The sequence below is a fragment of the Artemia sp. Qi Xiang Cuo genome, chromosome 4, assembly GCF_049724085.1.
Source record: "Artemia sp. Qi Xiang Cuo chromosome 4, ASM4972408v1, whole genome shotgun sequence".
NCBI classification, from domain to species: domain Eukaryota; kingdom Metazoa; phylum Arthropoda; class Branchiopoda; order Anostraca; family Artemiidae; genus Artemia; species Artemia sp. Qi Xiang Cuo.
In genome coordinates, this window is record NC_142797.1 from 20,088,165 (window position 1) to 20,107,941 (window position 19,777).

The 19,777-nt window shown below is 35.4% G+C and overlaps 1 protein-coding gene across 2 annotated transcripts in view; it reads right to left on the minus strand.

Moving 5' to 3' along the window:
* LOC148952866 (phospholipase A and acyltransferase 3-like) overlaps positions 1–19,777 on the minus strand; it is a 137,435-nt gene that overhangs the window by 32,785 nt on the left and 84,873 nt on the right. For both annotated transcript variants that reach the window (XM_089088134.1, XM_089088133.1), the window contains exons 4-5: positions 16,544–16,670; positions 11,504–11,637 (exon numbers count right to left, since the gene is read on the minus strand). In XM_089088134.1, coding sequence (XP_088944260.1) covers positions 11,504–11,637; positions 16,544–16,670 — 261 coding nt within the window. The remainder of the gene's footprint in view (positions 1–11,503; positions 11,638–16,543; positions 16,671–19,777) is intronic.

Below are 19,777 nucleotides of genomic sequence, written 5' to 3' on the forward strand. Positions count from 1 at the left end.
TTAAACTTATTGCAGAAAATTAATATTGGAAACAATTATTATATTTGGATAAGAGTATTGAATTCCGAAGAACAAAGTATGATTTCTCCTTAGGTATCTCATTGAAAGCAACTGTTATCAGGTTCAGAACCCTCTAATTCAGTCTTAGGCTATTTCTTTTCTTAAATAGGAAAATTTCAGTCTTTTTTCTTTTCTTAATTCGTTTCTTTTCAACAATAAGCAGAGTTACAGACGAATTTTTTTTTCTATCTTGTAAAGTAGCAGTTAGGTAGAAAAATAGGACTATCAGGAATAAATTTAGAGTGTAATATAGGCCAACCTATAACCTTGGAAGGTCTTTTTAAGCTACCATTTCCCCCCTGCCCTTATCTGAAGGGCTTAATAGAGTACATAGATGACATTTAGGCCAGATCAGAAGATAGGCAGTCTAAAATTTGACAGAAATTATCTACATTAGTTTATTGATTTCTCTGGTTCTAAGTTTTGAAAGCACAAAATTTATTATGACAACAGAGTTTCAAATTATGTCAAGGATTAAGCAAGGCTCAAAATACTGTTTTAGTGCTTTTTTTTAAGGAGTGAATTTATTTCTGAAGATTTTACTTTTGTAAATTAGGGTAATTAAAAATTACCCAAAGTCATTAAACCTCATGTCCCCTGAAGAAGAAAAGTGATGAGGCTGATACTTCAAAAAACCTTCCCATGACATTGTTGAGGCTTTGGATCCATTCCTTAAAGTTTTATTCACCTAGTTCAATTAGGATACTCACCCAAATAGTTAAAACTCTTACTCTAGAATTTTACTACTATTGTAATAGTCATACAGTTTCCTTCCATTTTTGTGTCATTCTCCACCCTTTTGATACTATTTTGGTCCTGATTCTGTTCTTGATTCTATTATTGATTTGGGCGTGAAAATATATCTCATTTTGGAGTAGCAAAATACAAGAAGTAAAGTAAGACACTCAGTATTTGGATAGCTAATTACTATTTTAACAGTACACTACAGAATCTCTATTATACCACATAGAATGTGGATTGTTTACCATTAGATTTGTCTAAATTTTCTTTAGAAGCTTTTGATTAGCTTGAATCATTTTAACTATACATACCACTAACAATTTTAAATGCACTAATAATCAAAAGTAGATCGAATTCAATCTACAGATCCATTATCCCAATCTAAGATTGCATTTTATAGTATATTTTTCTGTTTATTTTTTTTTTTATAAAGTAGATTCTTTATAAAGTAAATCCTTGCAATATCATTTAAGGGACAAAAGATTTATTCAGCTCTAACAGTATTTTAACTTCTGATTTCTTTCAAAAGATGGATTAACTAGCTTCAACAAGCCTGAAGCTGATGCATTGTCCAAAGCATACAGTATTTCTAACAGAATTATGCCTATTGCGCCAACAAACTGAAAGTTGTCCTCTGTAAATTTACAGACATTTTACGTGCAATTTCCTTCTTATCATCAAATTGCTCTTGGACATTTGGTTACAGAGCATTTCGAAAAATTTATAAAAAAAAGCCAAATTTCTCTGAAACAGACCTGTTCTGGAACAGAGTGTGCCACCAGAAATTCTATTCCTGCAAAAGTCACCAGGAGTCTTCTGACCAAACTATATTACATCACTAGTCAATTAAAAGAAAACGAATACTTCACAGAGACAACAACATGCATGGACAAATTTTTGAATACAAGTCATGTTGTCTTTTTTCTGGGTTCAAAGGCAGTACAGAAAAAGGAAAAAAAAATACAAAGCAGATAAAAGCCTTGGAAAGGCCGAAGAATATTCAGAACCAGGCAGAAAACAAAGGATTTGGAACCCCAGCTGTGGATGATGCAAAAATATTTCACTAGTGAGATTTGAGACTAAATACCATCAAAATTGCACGGTCTCCTTCATGAAAAAGAAGGCTGAAAGCAATGAAAGCCTGAAAATGGAGAAGATTATTGCTGAAGAGCTCTTTGAAGAACTAGATTGCAAGTTTCTTGAAGGGAGAATACATCCAGCTAGTGAACTGAAATTACGCTTAGAAAAAGCATTATCTAAATACGAACTCTAATGGGACCAAAGTTTTCAAACTCTTAAGAAAAAACTTCAGCCAAAGTATGGCAAATCTCTTGAAATGATTAGCAAACAAAAAGTTGGTCAAGAAAGCCTCATTTACTTGAAATAATGTGTTTCTGTTGGTGATTTGACAAGAAAAGTGTCCAATTCAGTTAAAAGTACAAATGAGCCATCGCTGATAATAAACTCTGAGTGTGAACAATCAATAATAGCATATGACAAGCCCACTGCTGAGTCAGGCGTTAATGATAATGCCTGATGAGTTTTCATCATGGGACGATGAAGAACCCTCCTCAGAGGTAATGTCTGAAAATGATGATAGCAATTGTTTCAAATAACGACAGATCATTTTCAAGGAACAGCAGAAGAAGTAAAATTTCTTCCCCTACAAATTTGTTTCACCATGAGGACAAAAGAGGATTTTATTACTTCAAGAAGCGACTGAAATCTGAACTCAAAGATACCACAGCATATCACAGCACAAGAAAAGATGGGTCAGTGACCTTTGAGTATGCCCAGTCTCTTGTTTGCAAATCCCCAACGTTGTACAACTCTCTAACAATCCTAATTTGCAGCATTGATGAGCCCCCAAATGACCTATGTACACTCTATGATGTGAGTGAAAAAAAAAATAGATATATTGTTAACTTGGCCTATGACCTGTTATTTCAAATAGGTATTTTTGACTTTCTACTTTATTTCATTTTTACTCATGACCAGGTCTCTCATAAGAGTCACAAAAAAATGGAAGAAAGGGCATAGTTGCAAAACTAAAGACTACAAGTTTTACAACTTGTTTTAAGGCGGGTGATGAGATCCCTAGGTATAGCACTATCAGACATGGTGATCTTAGTTGCTAAATATTTTGATCCACTACCATTCCCACTGTTTTGGGTTTTAAATCTGCTCTCAAAGTTAAAACTTTTGAATTAATTTTTATAGTGTTAAAAAATAAATAAATGATAAATATTACTATCCCTGAATCAGGGGGACGCATTTATGTTTGATTACTTTAGGACATAGGTCACTTGTCACTAAGTTCTTGTTGCTAAGACATTTTAGACCAAAGCTAATGGGGGATAAAATCATTGTATAATAATAACTTCTCAGGTTAATATTTACAATTTCTTAGGAATATCAGAGATTTATCATAGAACAAGAGTGTTGTATTGGGGTTACTGTGCATATGTTATAAGATTGAATGTATCAAAATTATGTGTTTGATTCACTTATTTGCTTCCACAGGAACAGAAAATTTTGTATTAGGGTTACAGTGCATATGTTATAAGATTGAATACATCAAAATTAAGCGTTTGATTCACTTATTTGCTTCCACAGGAACAAAAAATTCTGATGAAGTTTTGTTTACTTCTTTATCATGATGTTTGTCTTTAGATTAATCTAGTGCTGTCACCTTATGGTCACTTGTTTATTTGCTGCAACGCACACTAAATGGTGTCAAAATTTGAGAAACTTAACTTAATTGGGGACTCGCCATAATATATCTTAATAATGAAGAGCATTTTATTGACCATACAATGTAATGCGTTTTTGTGACTTTGAGAGTTCCTAAAATCACTAGTTGTGAGTCTATCACCCAGACATTTTCCAAACATTTTATAATAGCAGTCAGATGTTCTAGTTAAATGTATCAATATCAATGGTTTACATGAAGAAATCCCAATAAGAGTGCTAATGCAGGCTCATGACAATAGATTTTAGTTAAAAGTAAATCCAGGTGTATTTGCAGCAATACTTGGCCACTTTAATTTAATGCGATTGACTGTGTCTGGACTAACTGTCATCCCAAGCTTGTGATACGAATGGATAATCTTGTTTTGAGGTTAGACTTTACTAGTACAGACCTATTCATTAGTATCTGTAGAACACTACTCAAAATCGAAAATATGTTCCCGTAATCAAAATTTGACACTGTGGTTGTCTGAATGGCAGATCCATTAGGAGGCCACCCTCCCCCCTGTAATAGTAAACAGTTCAAATGACAAGAATTTCTTGCCCGAATTAAGCCTTATTCACTTTGAAAATGGCTAGTCACAATTAGGAATGATCGATTGAATTTTTTTTATCATTTATGATTGGATATTCATAATTTCTTTTAGTAGTTTTTAAATACAATGGCATTTCGTAATGCTAAAATTATAGAGGCACAGTTTCCGGTTTTATTTTATTTGCATCAAGTTGAAAAGTATCAGCACACTTTTATTTTTGTCCATGCATTTTTGTTGATCTCTCCAAAAAGAAAAGGGATACCAACCATCTGTAACGAGCTAGAAATACTTGTGACAAGAGTACGATTTTTTTTTTGTAGACAAACCCCTTCCCTCATTCCCAAAATCCTAGGTCCGCCACCAGTAATTGATATAACCTTATTAGGTCCGCCACTAGTAATTGATATATCCTTATTAATTCCTAGCTAGCAAACAAATTCACTGGTTTTCTTCCATTTTAGGAGCAAACTGTAGATGGTATGTCATCCTACGTAGCCAACATGATTGCTAGGAAAGATAGGCATCGTCCTACGTAGCCACCATGATTGTCATCAACCTTTGAAGAACCTGACTATGATAAGAACGTCATCTGCTTCAGTTTTTCGACCAAGCTCGCGGTGCCGAAGCCATGCATTGTCAAAATCAGGTTTTTGAAGTGAAGCCTTTGAAAAAGTTACTTTGAAGAGAAAACGCTCACAGAACATTCTTATTTCAAGCTTGAAATGATTCTAGAGATTTGAAGTTTCCATCGCTCCCATTTTCCTATCTTGGGCAGTCTGTCATGGCCTGCCAACCAAATTTCTGGCTGTGGACTTACAAGATACATTGAAACTCCCGGACTTCAAATATTTTGCAGATGACAGAACTACTACTACTAACAGCTCACCACAGCACCAAGCTGCCTGAGGCCAACACAGCTATGTATGCTCCTTCTCCGTCCCAATATATTCAAAGCCTCCCTTTTTACACCCGGCCACGAAATTACCATTTCCTGTAAATCTTTCTTGATGATGTTCTCCAACCCCAGACGGGGACGACCTGCTTTCCGTTTAGCCCTAGATGGTTGGCCGAAAAGAACAATCTTAGGCAATCTGTCATCCTTCATCCGCACAACATGTCCTAACCACCTCAACCTTTCTTTCATTATAGACCTAGAAAGCGGTATTGAACCACGTTTTTCGTATAGCCTATTGTTTGAAATACGGTCAGTCAGCCGGGTACCTAGAACAATCCTTAAGCAATTTCTCTGGAAAACATCTAGCAAATCTTCATCCGCTTTTCGGGGCGTCCATGCTTCAGAGCCATATTTGACCACTGTCAGCACTGTAGCTTCTAATATTCTAATCTTTGTTTGCAGACTTATCTTCCTTTTCTTTCAAACGTTTTTTAGCTGTGAAAAAACACCCTGAGCCTTGGCTTTACTACTGTTAATATCTTCACTGCTCCCACCATCTTTGCTAATAATACTACCAAGGTAAGTAAAGCTGCCCACCTGATCAATCTTTTCATTACCCAACGTCACCTTTTTATCTTCACTTATTCCTAGCCTTAGTGACTTAGTCTTCCTAACATTAATGTTCAAACCAATTCTCGCACCCTGAACTCGCAAAACCTCTAAAACTTCATTCATTTTGCTCACACTTTCATCTAGGATGCTTAAATCTTCAGCATAATCCAAGTCCAGGAGACTTTTTCCTCCCCATTTGATTCCGTGGTCTCCCATTGCCTTTCCTGTGCTCCTTAAAACAAAAGGTCCCCAATACCTGTTTCCCACATTGGATATTTGCCAATAATCCCTAGCTCAACTTCAAACCCTGCAGTTGTTGCAAAAGCATCTGCAACATTACAGCAGATAGCTCATTTTTTCATCAGGAATACACAGTGATCCCACATAACTTTATGAGACTATACTTGCGTTGAGATTGAACGATCCAAAAAAACGCTAGAATTATCGCTAAATCTGAAAGCAAAGCAAAAAAATGGATCAAGAGGTGTTACTCTAAACAAAGCAGCAGTTGCCAAGTGGACACTGACGCTGCCATTTTACTCGAGAGCATCCTCTTCCCTTCAGTCAATGGCAGGACTAGATGGGGTAGCTGAGTTTGACACCAATATTTTACAAAGTCATGACAAGTCAAGTACCCCCGTAGACAACTTAGTTAGTATTTTGAAGAGTATATACATCCTTTTAGGTATGACGAACCAGCGTTGGTGAATGTTATCACTTTTGAAACTGTTGAAAGTGTTGACACAGCAAAAGCAGAATGGGTTGTCTAAGCAGAGAAAACAGGATTGGATGCAGTAGATAATTATCTAAGAGGCAACTCTGGTGCTTCCTTGAAGATCAAGTTTCAAACCATGAAAAGCTGCTTGAAACCTACCTAAAAGCAAAATGTGCGTTTGCCAACCCTACAGAAGAAGTAGAAGCAGTTAAAGACATTCTGCTGAATGTTGGTAAAAATACACGGTCAATAACCGACATACCAAAAAAAATTCTTCATTATGAACTCTTTTAGTATTCCCCAGCATTACTTGAAGTCCAATCCGACAGATTCAGATTAAGAACAGGAAAAAAGTGTGATCTGATAAACTTGATAGAAGGATTGTCTTGCCTAGATTCTGGGACCTAATCTTTGCCAGTTCTTGTTTTCGATTCGAAGCTTTCACTTATTCTGGACTTTATACCACTCTTAAGGACTATGACTACGTCAAGGAATGAAATATTATCATATTTTTCAAGAAGGTTGATGAGTAAGATTTTTAGTAAGCTACCAGAAAATATATGCCAACTGCACGTGGTTTCTGAACGGTGTGATGAAATTTGTGGAATCAAGTACCCAACTGACTCACCAGTGTGCTTAAAAGACAATAGTGGTTGTCTTTGACGAAGGGGTGACCAAAGTTTGAGGTCACTAAGACATATAGTGAAAGCATCAAACTCGGTGATCCCAGGCAATCAAATCTCAAAAGTTCTTTGGTCAAAGCTAACTTAGTGATTTTTATTTATGAGTACTGGAGCAAATTTGGTAGCAATATTGCCCACAGATGGATACATGGAGCCTTTGCCTCTTCTTGGTCTTGAGCTTAGAATCACATACGAAGAAGCAGACATTCGTATTGCAGTTTATGTTGCTTCTAGCTTTAGAAATGGAAGTTCTGTAATTGTTCGGGCTAATGACGTCGGTATTTTGGTGATACTTTTGCAACACTGGTACACACTGTTAGCTAGGGAAAAGTGTAAAAAGAAGAAACTATTCCTCCAGCTTCCTGACCAAATTTTTCCTGTGCATGAGCTTGCTTTTTCTCTTCCAAGGGACTTTGATATCTTTGGACTTCTGCACTGCCTTAGTGGCACTGACACAACGAGCTTTATATATTCTGTGGGTATGAAGACATTCGTTAAAGCAACACTAAAGTATAATCTTATTAGTGAAATGGCGAAATTGACCCGAAAAGTCAAGATTAACCTCACAAAATATCGATTTACGTAGAGAGAGTGATAGAGGTGGCAAGAAAAGCAACATTAGTAGCCTATGGAAAGAATCCTATTGACTTTGAGCCTCTAAACGACTTACGAGTGCAGTTATTTCATACGAAAAAATCGTTGAAAACCCTTCCACCCACTAAAAACAGCTTAGATACCACATCCTTAGAGTTGTATATCATTGAGGAATCATTCTACATATGAAGCTAAGAGAGGAAATGAAATAATAAACGAAAAATAAAACCAAAAAAGGGTGAAAAAAAAAGGATTTTACCAGCCATTGGTAAAATATGAAAGTGAAAAACAAGCAAACATTTCGACAAGGATCTCCGCCAATTCGTCCTCAGTGCTAAAAAAAATAGAAAAAGAAAGAAAGAAAACAAAAACAACAACAAGAATCTAACCCTTTGGAGTTTACTGCACAAGATCTGAACAGACACTGAATGAAAAACCAAGCCGAAACCAATGAAAAAGACAATTACCAAAGAAATTGGGGAAGAATATTTTCCTAGTAATATTTTTTGTTCTTCTTCTATTTCAGGTTTTCATTAGATATGTTAATAGGTTCTCTTAAATTTAATTGGGTGCAAATATCAATTGAGTCTTTTAGTATTAAATTGTTACACATTTTACAGGCTACGGAAAGTGAACAAACAGTTTTAGACCCCTTAAATTTTAGATGGGTATTCAGTTACGCTTTTGGGGTTATTTCTCTGACAAATAATTTGTCACAGTGGTCAATTTCTGTCAGCTGTATCGCCGTACACTGCAAATGTAAAAACATGTGCACTGAAAAGTGTTCCTGTGCGGGAATCCACAGGTGTGACCACCTTTGTTTTTGTGCTTGGAAATGTGACCTTTCTGAAAGCGACGACGAGACGATTATGTAACACTAACTTTATGGCTCACAGAAATGATAGACAATTTGAATTATTCTTACTCTGTGCCTATCTACCTATCTACCTTGGTTTTACCCTAGGATGGACCACAATCAATCAATCAATCAACACAATCAATCAACACAATCAATCAGCAAGTGAAATGAATCATTTTTATACAGTTCTGAAAAAGTTGTGCCAGCGTTCCCTCTCACAAAGACTATCTGTCTCAACTTTATTCGAACTAGCTATGGCTTGGCTCTTAAGTCTTCCACCAAGTTGATCAAATTCCAAAATCAACGGATTAGTCAATTCGAATTATCCTTACTCGCATATCTACCTTAGTTCTGTCCTAGGATGGATGATAGACTATCTATCAACAAGTGAAATGAATCATTTTTAGTACAATTCTGAAAAAGGTATGCCAGATTTCCTCTTACAAAGACTATCTATCGTGTATTAATTCTAACTAACCATGGCTTGGCTCTCAAGTTTTCCACGAAGTTGACCAAATTGAAGCTTCATAAAGCAGCTTAAGTCTGAAATCAAAGATACCATAGCATATAGCAGAACAAGATATGTCAGTGATCTTTGACTATGCTCTTGTTATAAGTCTCTTGTTTGCAAATCACCAATGTTGTAGAACATAAAGAAAGAAAAAACGAGCAAAAATGGGGATTGCAAAACGCATTAAAAAATTAACGGATAGTTACACAGAAAACACAAATCAAAGGGAAAATTCAGTTTATCTTGGTCTCCCATACGTTAAAGGGGTTCCAGACCACATTTAAAAAAATCTAAGAAAAAACAACATTTACACTTATTATAGACCGAAAAACTATCAGGTCCCAAATTTATCAAGGTAAAGACCCTATTCCGATAGGTGAAAACTCGGTGTCTACAGAATTCCTTGTTCGTGTGGTCTTTGGTATATCGGAAGAACTGATCAGCGACTCACGGAATTTTGACTCTGCCCTTGCAGAGCACATTTTTGAAAAACCAGACCATACTATTTTGTTTAATCAAGCTAGCCAATTTTGCATGACAAAGGTATTATCCAGCACTAAAGAGAAGCTGTTGAACTTTATAAATACAAACATTTAGGTCTAGCTTTAAACAGAGATTCTGGTGATTTAAGAATAAACGAGTCATATTTCGGTTTTCTCAAAAGAGAAACCAATACTTTAGTAATCCCTGAAATAAACCTTGAACCACTTTCCCAGTCATATAATCAAACACGTGAACAACCCCTTAGGTCTCAAAGAGTGTCTGCAAGAAATACAATAATTAAAATCCGAAATCAGATGACACAGTTCTCCAACTTATTTAATTGCTGGTTCGTTTTGTTTTTGAGTGAATGAATCGTTTTTCTTTCTTTTATTTCTCAGTTGTTCACTAGTTTCCGTCAATGGCAGTTCATAATTTTTTTGGATTTTGTGCAAATCGCGGATATTGGTAAATAACTCGCTTATATGGTTGTTAGGTATTTGGTTTTAATTTTTATAATTTTTGGCTTTTATTGAGATTTATTCATCTTTTAAGTTGTTTGGTTTTTTCTTTGGTTTTTTGGTTCTTTTCACATTGACTTTTCGCGTTTGTTCTTTGTTTTTTTTTTCTTCGGCACTTTGCTTCGACAAATTATTTTGTTTCGCGCTGAAGAAGAGAGGCGTTTGTCCTCTCGAAATATTCGCTTTGTTGTGTTTTTTCAGTATTTTCATTTGGCCTTTAAAAACCCCTTTTTGCTCGTTTTTTTCTTTATGTTATGTCAGGCCAATGTGGTTTAAGAAATTATCTTCGTCATGCTTATGGGGAGCATTCTACCAATGTTGTAGAACTCACTAGCAATCCTAATTAGCAGCACCGACGAGTCTCAAAATGATAAGTGTACACTGTATGATGTGAGTGAAGAAGAGGATAGAATGTACTGTTGATTTGGCTGAAGTGAAGAAGAGGAAAAATGTACAGTTGATTTGGCTGAAGTGAAGAAGAGGAAGAATATACTGTTGATTTGGCTGAAGTGAAGAAAAGGAAGAATGTACTGTTGATTTGGCTGAAGTGAAGAAGAGGAAGAATGTACTGTTGATTTGGCTGAAGCGAAGAAGAGGAAGAATGTACTGTTGATTTGGCTGAAGCGAAGAAGAGGAAGAATGTACTGTTGATTTGGCTGAAGCGAAGAAGAGGAAGAATGTACTGTTGATTTGACTGAAGTGAAGAAGAGGAAGAATGTACTGTTGATTTGGCTGAAGTGAAGAAGAGGAAGAATGTACTGTTGATTTGACTGAAGTGAAGAAGAGGAAGAAAGTACTTTTGATTTGGCTCAGGACCTGTTATTACAAATAGGTACTTTTGACTTTCTACTTTATTTTATTTTTACCTTTGACCAGGACTGTTCCTGTTCATTTGCCAATGTTCATTTGTGGGTTATAAATAAATAAGCTTTATAACGGTTAGAAGCGATTTCTCAATTAACTGATTTTGACACTTAATTCGATTTATCGAGTAAAAATAACGTTCAGTCGATAACTTTTTGTTTCAATAACCAACTTGCTTACATATTTGCTCATTTAGGTTGAGCTGAAACTAAAAGGACCAAAATGTAATGGGCCGCAAGTGTAACTCGCTAAATAATACTATTTAATATTTCAGGTAATTTTTAATTGTCAAGCACCCTTCGGAGGTACCTATTCCCGGGAATAATCGTAATCAGCGGGTTTATTATGACTAGAAACCGCTTTCAGATTGAGTAAAACCGATGTGTCATGGAGGTGTCACATTTTTACATCTTGGCACCTTGACTACAAACTTTAACAGAAACTATACGGAATTTATAAAGTATACTGGCGATCCCCTTAAAGCTAGTCACAGTCAAATTAGAAATGCGTCTATAAGAAATGCTAGATACTTCCAAAATAGGATCGTGTTAAATGAAAGGGATGGAATAATTTTTCTGTGTCTTGCTAACAGAAGCATAATGAAACAATAAACACATGTAACATTTAATTTTCTATCTCGAATTAAGGCGAATAACTATTGCAAAAAAAAAAAAAACTTACTCTGGCAACAGAAAGTCCGTTTTCATAAACACGGAGAAGAAAATCCTTCACCTGTTGGGATTCTGCACGATGGTTCCTGACAAAGTGTGCGAAATGTTCGCAATTCATTTTGAGAACATTGTACCTCTCAAACTCTAAATTAAGAAAAAAACATTAGGTAAGCATCTTGAAATTTGTATTATGAAATTTTTGTTGCAGTACTCAATAATGGGTAAAATCTGTCTACTCAGGGGACAAATACATAAATACAAGTTTTACTGGAGAGATAACTCTTGTTGATGTCCGGTTCGCAAGCGTACTTTTTTAGGTGTCAGTATCTAAGTATCATCACTTTCAGCCAATCAAGCCTACTTATTAATAAAAAGAAAACAGCAACAAAGTTTTGTGATGAAGGTAATAAGCGAATTTGAAGCTTAAAGGCTTACCATTCTGAAAAACTAACACTTCACTGAAAACAAGCAACCGAGCGCAACAAAACAGGATTAGAAGCGGAAAAATCCCTAAGTAGCTTGCAGAAAATAAAAGATAAATTTAAAAAGCTCTCAATAGTCTTTTATAGGCCATAAAATCAATAAATTTTAGTACAGAATTTCAATTCTAAAAAAAAGCAAGCTTCAGTAAAGCGCCGGTTTTTCATAATTCCACAAATATATGGAAATATTACGTGCCAGTTTATTCAAAACAGGTTTCAAAAATACGTCACATAAAAATTGCTTCACAAGTTGTTTTTGTCCCCCCCCCTTCCCTCCTAGTTTTGAAAAAATTGAGGGAAGTATTTTCATTGAAAATTGCCTTTTTGGTATTTATATTGAAAAAAATCGCCCGTCCCCCTAGATATTAGAAAATGCATATAGCAACCTCCCTAATAAATTTTTGTGAATTGACGCTGACGTCACTAGCCTAGTCACTACAACTAGTCTAGTTGTGTTAGTTAGCGGACAATATGAGGCTTTTATGGGACAGGGAGGGGGAGCATACAAGATAGGGATTGTGGAACTCTAAATCCAAGGTTTAGAGTTGTCAACTATGAAGATTATCATGGTACCAGTATCCTTGTCATACTTCCAAGCCTTTCTACTCAAAAAATGGCACCCATAGTGCCATTTTCAGGAGCTATATGGAACTTCACTAGACTTGTCCTGTTAAAGATAGGAAAGAGGCCACAATTAGTGATAAGGAAAAAGTTAAAGAGGGATGAACAGAACATTTTGAGACTTTGCTAAACCATGTTGAAGTTACAGGAAAAGATATAATTATTGGCAAATCGTGAAAAGTCTAAAATCCGCTCTTTGTTTTTCTGTTTTGCCAAGTACCTACTAAAATTGCCACCACGGACAACAAATAGTTTTCTGATCCGGCGCTACAACCTTGCTGACCCAAATCTAGCTGTTGAGATACTTATTACCTTTGGTTCCCACTGGTGCGATTTTTCTTTAACGAAAAACGGCTCACGGGTAGCGGATGCGGGGAATTCGCAAAAATGTTCACACAGAGACGGTTCACTACAGCCGTTGAAGCGCAAAGATATTATGATATGTTTAAAAAGCCTATGCATAAGAATAGGCTATATCAAATTCTAGAAGCCAAGAAAAATATTCAAAGGGCTAACCTGTAGTAGCCTTGGCTAACTATGCCTAATGAAAAACATAAGTCTTATCTATAACATGTTCAGTTTCTCAGTTACTTGCAATTTATGGTTCTACAATGCTTTCAATTTCAAAATAACGGATGCGATTTACAACGGCTCAGTAGAAATATTTCAAAACAGCCACTAAACCGTTGTGACGCAGAAACTTGCAGCAAAAAACGGAGAAAATTTGACAGATCACGCAAAAACGGACGTTTTGGCGTGAAATCGCATCAGTAAGAACCCAGGGTTAGCCGGCAAAAAATAAAAGCAGCAATTTTAAAGCACAAGTGGGCAAGTTTGCTTGTTTAATTTTCACCTCTTGTTTCCCTTTTTTTTTCTCCTTTCAGAAGTTGTTGTCCTTGCTACTATTTTCGAAAAAGTTGCTGTTTCTGATGTTATTTTCGAGTATGTTATCTTTCGCTTTCCTCTTTTCATACTATTTTGTATACTATTTAAGAAGTTGTTGCTTTTGTTGTAATTTTTTAGTATGTTTTCTTTTTGTTTCCTCTTTTCGCACTATTCTGTATACTCTGTCATTGTACATTTACTGTATACGACGGGTTTTCAATATATGATTATTATTTTTAAAAAATGATAAAGTTTTGTGACACTTTGAATGTGAAGGAAGATTTATTTAGTGAGGAAAAATTAATTACAGTACTAAAGATTAAAAAATAATAAGGCCCTGATACTGATAGTGTAGTAAATGAATTTTTTAAACATGGTAGTTCCGAGGTTAGAGATAAGCTACAAAAGATTATGACTATGATTTTTGAAAAGAGGGAGGTACTTTATTTAGGAAAACTCCAATTAACCCCTCAATAAGAAAGGTGATAAGAGTGAATGTGGTAATTATAGAGGCATAAACCTGGTTTCTGTGGGAAGCAAATTACTTAGTATGATGGTACTGCTGGTAAATTAATAATGGAGAAGCGCCTGAGTCATCAAATACCATCAGTTTTATATATTATGAGCAAGCATTTGAATCAGCTGATAGAAGAGCTTTAACGAAGGTCCTATCCTTGTATGGTATACCAGATAAATCCACTAAAGTAATTAGTGGTATGTACGAGAATAGCATTGCTACGATTAACGTAGGAAATGAGGTTAGTAGCTGGTTTCGTATTAAACGAGAAGTTAAGCAGGGTTGCGTTCTATCCCAATGTATATGGATCATTTTAAGGGATTTGTCGTAAGGAACATAACAAAGGTAATGGGAGAATAAGGAACCAAATGCGGAAGTAAAACTCTCCTGGACTTAGATTATGCTGATGATTTAATCATCCTAGATGAGAATATTATCCAAATGAATGAACTTTCAAAGGTTTTCCGAGTTCAGGGTCTAAGAATAGGTTTGACAATTAATGTCAAGAAGACCAATTAGCTAATGCTAGAAATAAGTGAAAAGGCGGTGTTGAGTAACGACAATATCGATCAAGTGTACAGCTTCACCTAACTAGGTAGTATTATTAGTAAAGACGGTGGGTGCATTGAAGATGTTAAAAGTAGAATAGCCAGGGCCCGGGGTGTTTTTTCACAGTTGGAAGAGGTTTTGATGAATAGGCAGATAAGTCTGCAAACTAAAATTATAATATTGGAATCTACAGTAATGACAGTGGTCAAGTATGGTTCTGAAGCGTGGATGCTCCGAAAAACGGAGGAAGATTTGGTATATATTTTCCAAAGAAATTGCCAACAGTTTTTTTTTGGCTATCCGATTGATTGACCGTATCTCAAACAGTAAGCTGTGCGAAAAATGTTTTTCTATCCTGCTTTCTAGGCCTATAGTGATAGAAAGTTTAAGATGGATAGGGCAGGTTCTTCGGATGAAGGATGACAGATTGCTAAAGATTATCCTTATCAGCCAACGATTTAGGGTCAAACGAAAAGCAGGTCGTCCCTGAACAGGGTGGGAAGATAGAAATTTCAAACTTTAAGAGAAATAGAAACTTCCTAGGATGGAGTAAAGAGGGGGGCTTTGACTAGATTGGGACGGAGGGGAAACATATTGGTCAGAAAACTTAACGAGTCACACTGAACTAGAGTGCATTGGTATGCCCACTGTTCTTTTCAAAAGTAACAAAAATAATAGCGACCATGATAAGAGCATTGTTTGCAAACAAAATCTGTCCAAAATACAACATTTCTAAAAATATTTGCTTAGAAAAAATTGACTAATTTGAAAATTTTGTCCCAAACGCACCAAAATGGCGCATGCCCCCAATCTGGGACCATTGGTTCAAATATTTGAGCAGTGGATGTGGGATTTGTAAGAAGATCTAGAGCTATAGGAAGGGGTTTTCGGAGTCAGTTGAATAGCAAGAAGACTGGCTGAAGATCGCTGGAAAAGGAGCAGCCGGTCACTGGAGAAGGTGCACCCGATCGAACAAAATGCTCATCGGAAATTGTTCAAAAATCCTTTGGCGCCGGGAAAAACAGTATATTGTCTGGTCCCAACCGAAAGTAAAAAGTAATTAAGAGACGATTGTAACAGAATTTACCAAAAAGCAGAAAAACACAAGAATGTCTCTAAGTCTTTCTATTTCTCTGTTTGCCAATTTTAAACGATGAATGAGTTTTTTTTTCAGCATCAATAGAAGTCTTATATAAAAAGTTTTATATCAAATTATGTGTCACAATACCAATGTATTGTGAATAATTAAGTCAAAAAGCTCTTTGCAAGTCCACTGCGATAACATTGAGCCAGGTATTGGGTTTTTCAAGTGCGTTACATATTTTGTGCATAAAGTGAGCAAGATAGTGGCTGGGAGATGCAGACCGGAAATTTCCGAATTGGCTTTGGTAAAAATTAGAGAGTATCTTTACTTTCAATCACTCAGCTAAAAAGCTTTCATATAACTTGGAAAAAACTGGAGTAAGAGTCAAAATCTTGTGTATTTAAGATGAATGCATTTTTTAAACATCAATAGTAATCTCAAATCGAAAGTTTTATGTCAAATTATGCGTTATGGGCAAAAAAGAGGAAACAAACTAGAAAGAAAAGATCAATCCAACGGACTAACTTCAAGTTTGAGAGAGAGATAACTAACGCTTCTAACTAAGTCAATTCTAACTTCTTCTAAACTACCGCTGGCGTATCCTCAAAAGCTTTTGATAAAAAAAAACCTTAGAATACTAACCCCAAATAAAATTATTTTATGCGATCTCCGTACGCATTTCATTTCTGGATAGACTCCGCATTAGACATTGAGCTTAGAATAGAAAAGAACAACAGGATACTAATATAGGGCACAGGAATTTAAATTGCACTTCCCGGAAACACTATTTCGCTGGGAATCTAAATCGTTGCTTTTCAATATTATTTTAACAAAAGATGGAATTTAGTAAAATAAGGTCACTGATTTTGAAATACGATTTTTCAGATGAACCAGATAGACTTAGGTAACTACCTTTCTCAGAGGCAACGCTGAAGAGTATGGCCCTATTGAAAATCTCATACCATGGAAACGGGTGAGATTTCTCATCATACGAATTATTAATTCTGCAGGCACTATCAGCCCAAACTTCAAATAAATCCTAAAAGAAGAACGAAATCTTACAAAGACACAAAGGCACATGTTTAACGCTACTACTAATAATAATAATAACAATGCAACACGGTACAAAGTGACCTAGATGACCTATCGTGCAGCTTCTGATGCACCGCACTGCAATGAGATTTTCATCCCTCGTATGAAGTAGGGGTTCCTTTGAATCTCTCGTTAGAATGGTACAAAACTATCATTGTACCCAAAACGAAAAAGCGTATATACACTTTTTTGGTATTATTAGAAAGTGAAAAAGATTACTCTACTGGATTGATACCCATTTGTCAAATTGGGAGAGGAGTATTTACGTCAGCGAAGGGGTGACTCACCATAATTGGGGCCAAAAACATTTCCTACTTATAGCTGCAAAAAAAAAAAAAAAAAAAAATACGAATTATTGCTGAAAACAAAAGGACCATCAATTCAGAACAAGTTAAAAACTGATATTCCTATATGAATTTTTTTTAACTAAATCTTTGAACAAAAGCTGTGTCCCAGAAAAAGCTTAAGAACCTTATTTGAATTCGTTAGTAGAATTAAAGAATAACAAGAGATACCGGTTTTGGAAGAATAATTGAATTGCAGCAAAAAACACATACAAACGTTTAAAATCACAATTTTAATCTTAAATTCAGCTAGGAGCACTTCAATAAATATCTAAAATATGTTTACACTTATTAGACTTTCCAACCTGAAAGTGTCGTTTTCATAGGCAGCGCAATAACGCTGCTTATGAAAATTACAGGGAATATTGAGGGGGTCGAATTAAAGTCGAGCAAAATATGTGCATTTCTCTTTTAAAGCCAAGAACATAACTTACCCTTAACTGAAAACAGTCCTTATCTCGAGCTTATGTTTTATTTCCCATAACATTAAAAAAAAAAAAAAAAAAAAATAAATTATGAAAACTAATATTGCAAGAAAAACGTTTCGGATTGATAGTTTAATAGACTGAAGTTTTTTCCTGAAAATATTAATAGTTTTGAATTTATTAAATTTGAAAAACGTTTAAAATGTTTTTTCAGTAAAATGCAACATCGTATCTGTCCACAAAATGACTCGTAAGTTAATATAGAGTCCTCACAATTCTAAAACGGATAGTCTTATCAACTATTCTATCATTCTATCTTGAAGACTGGTGGTTGTACCACAGAACACCAAAACTCATATAAGTGCTAATATTTACGTTAAAAGTAAAGACCACGACCTAGTGGTATCGACAGTTAGAGCTGAAATTTAGCAAGCGCAATCACCTTCCAGACATTTACGACTCGGATAGGCTAAAGGATAAGAATTTGCGGGGAGCTTTACATAACCAGTTAACGATAACACGATAATCACGATATAATCACGAACATAATTTGTACTTTACTGAAAAAAAATGCAAATGAATGTTCATTGTCAGTTTAGCATACATATACTGATATTTAGTAATCAAAATGTTAATATTATTTGATTTATTAAAGCTATAAAAGTAAAAACATTTATATTTTTTTCTGTAAAGTGCAAATTTTGTTCTGGCCTTGGGAAGGCATAGGGTTTTTGCGCCCAACTTCTGTTAATTTCTGAACGTTTTGAGTTTGACTCGGTTATTTATTGTAATTTCTGTTCGTTTCCGGTTTCATTGATTTATTGATTCTTATTTGCGGTAGTTTCACATTTGTTAGATTAGTTTATTTTATTTTTTATCATTTTTTATTTCATTGAATTCTTTACTTTTTTTTGAAAAACTTATTTGGTGGAAAAAGTTTTTTTTAATTTATTTCTGTTCATCTTCTATTAACATAGTCTTTTCAGGGAAAAAGAAAATAATTCTTTAAATCTTTTCCTTTTTTTAAGACTTTATAGTTTGGCCTGCTTTTTGTATGCTGGAGAAAATTTTTCAGCTATTTTCAACAACACACAACCTTTTAAAAATCCGGACACAAATAGTAGTGTTTAATTTAGTTTCATACTAGTTGACCTGAAATGGAAAACTTGATACCATTCGCAAAAAAATCTGTTTACTTTCTTTGATAGATTGAATACACTAAGGCTATTTTCATTTGGTTAAATTTTAAGAGCAGAAGCAGCCCCAAAAGTAGACCCCGAAGCCGCGCCGAAAAGTCAGCGGCGCGCAGCCGAAAAAAAACCGCGGCGCGCCGCCGAGCTTGCATCAGCACGCTGACGCCGCCGTTTTTGTTTTCTCTCTTTTTTGGTTATCGATATCGACCTCCAGGCTTCAACCGTCATCCCGGCTACTCTGTTTCTTCAAGATAAATACTGTCATCTTGGGCTCGCCATGTATATCGGTTCGTAGGAAGGAGAAGAAGAAATTTTTCTTGAAACAAAAATTCTACCTTCAACTTTAAAACTCTGTTCATTTTTTTTCTGATTTTTCAGATGAAAATAGATAGGTAAAAGAGCATTAGGCAATTTAGGATGTTATCAAAGGGAGCGTAATCGCGCTGCCTAAGTAAAGAACAATGTTGGCACAATATAATATTTATTTATTTTTGTTTTTTTTTTTCTAGACCAGGGCCAATCGTATAGAAGAAGTTTTCGTATAAAATTCAAAAAGGGCTCATTCGATTGGAAATTGGAATAGCTAGTGCCCTTTTTAATGGTCGAAAGTGATTGGAAGGCAACTAACATCTCTTCCACGCCAACCGTTTCCCCAAACACATCCAATCAAAATTTTAAGATAGCCATTTTGTTCAGAGTAACTGATTTCCAGAGAGAAAATATGTTTTTTGAGGAGGTTACTCCCCAACAACCCTTAGGGCAAGGGTTTTGTAGTTATGCCCTGGAGGTATATAAGAACGATGTTGGCACAATGTATTATTTATTTTTTTCCTTTAGACCAGGGCACTTCATATCGAAGAAGTTGTCGTAGAAACTTCGAAAAGTGTTCATTCAATTAGAGATTGGAGTGGCTTGTGCTCTTTTCAATAGTCGAAAATGATTGGAAGGCAACTAACACCCCATCTACGCCCACCATTTCCCGAAACACATCCAATCAAAATTTTGAGATAGCCATTTTGTTTAACGTAGCTGAAAGTTCTGGAAATTAGATCTTAGAGGATTACAACCATCCTCAGAGCCCTTAAGGTAAGG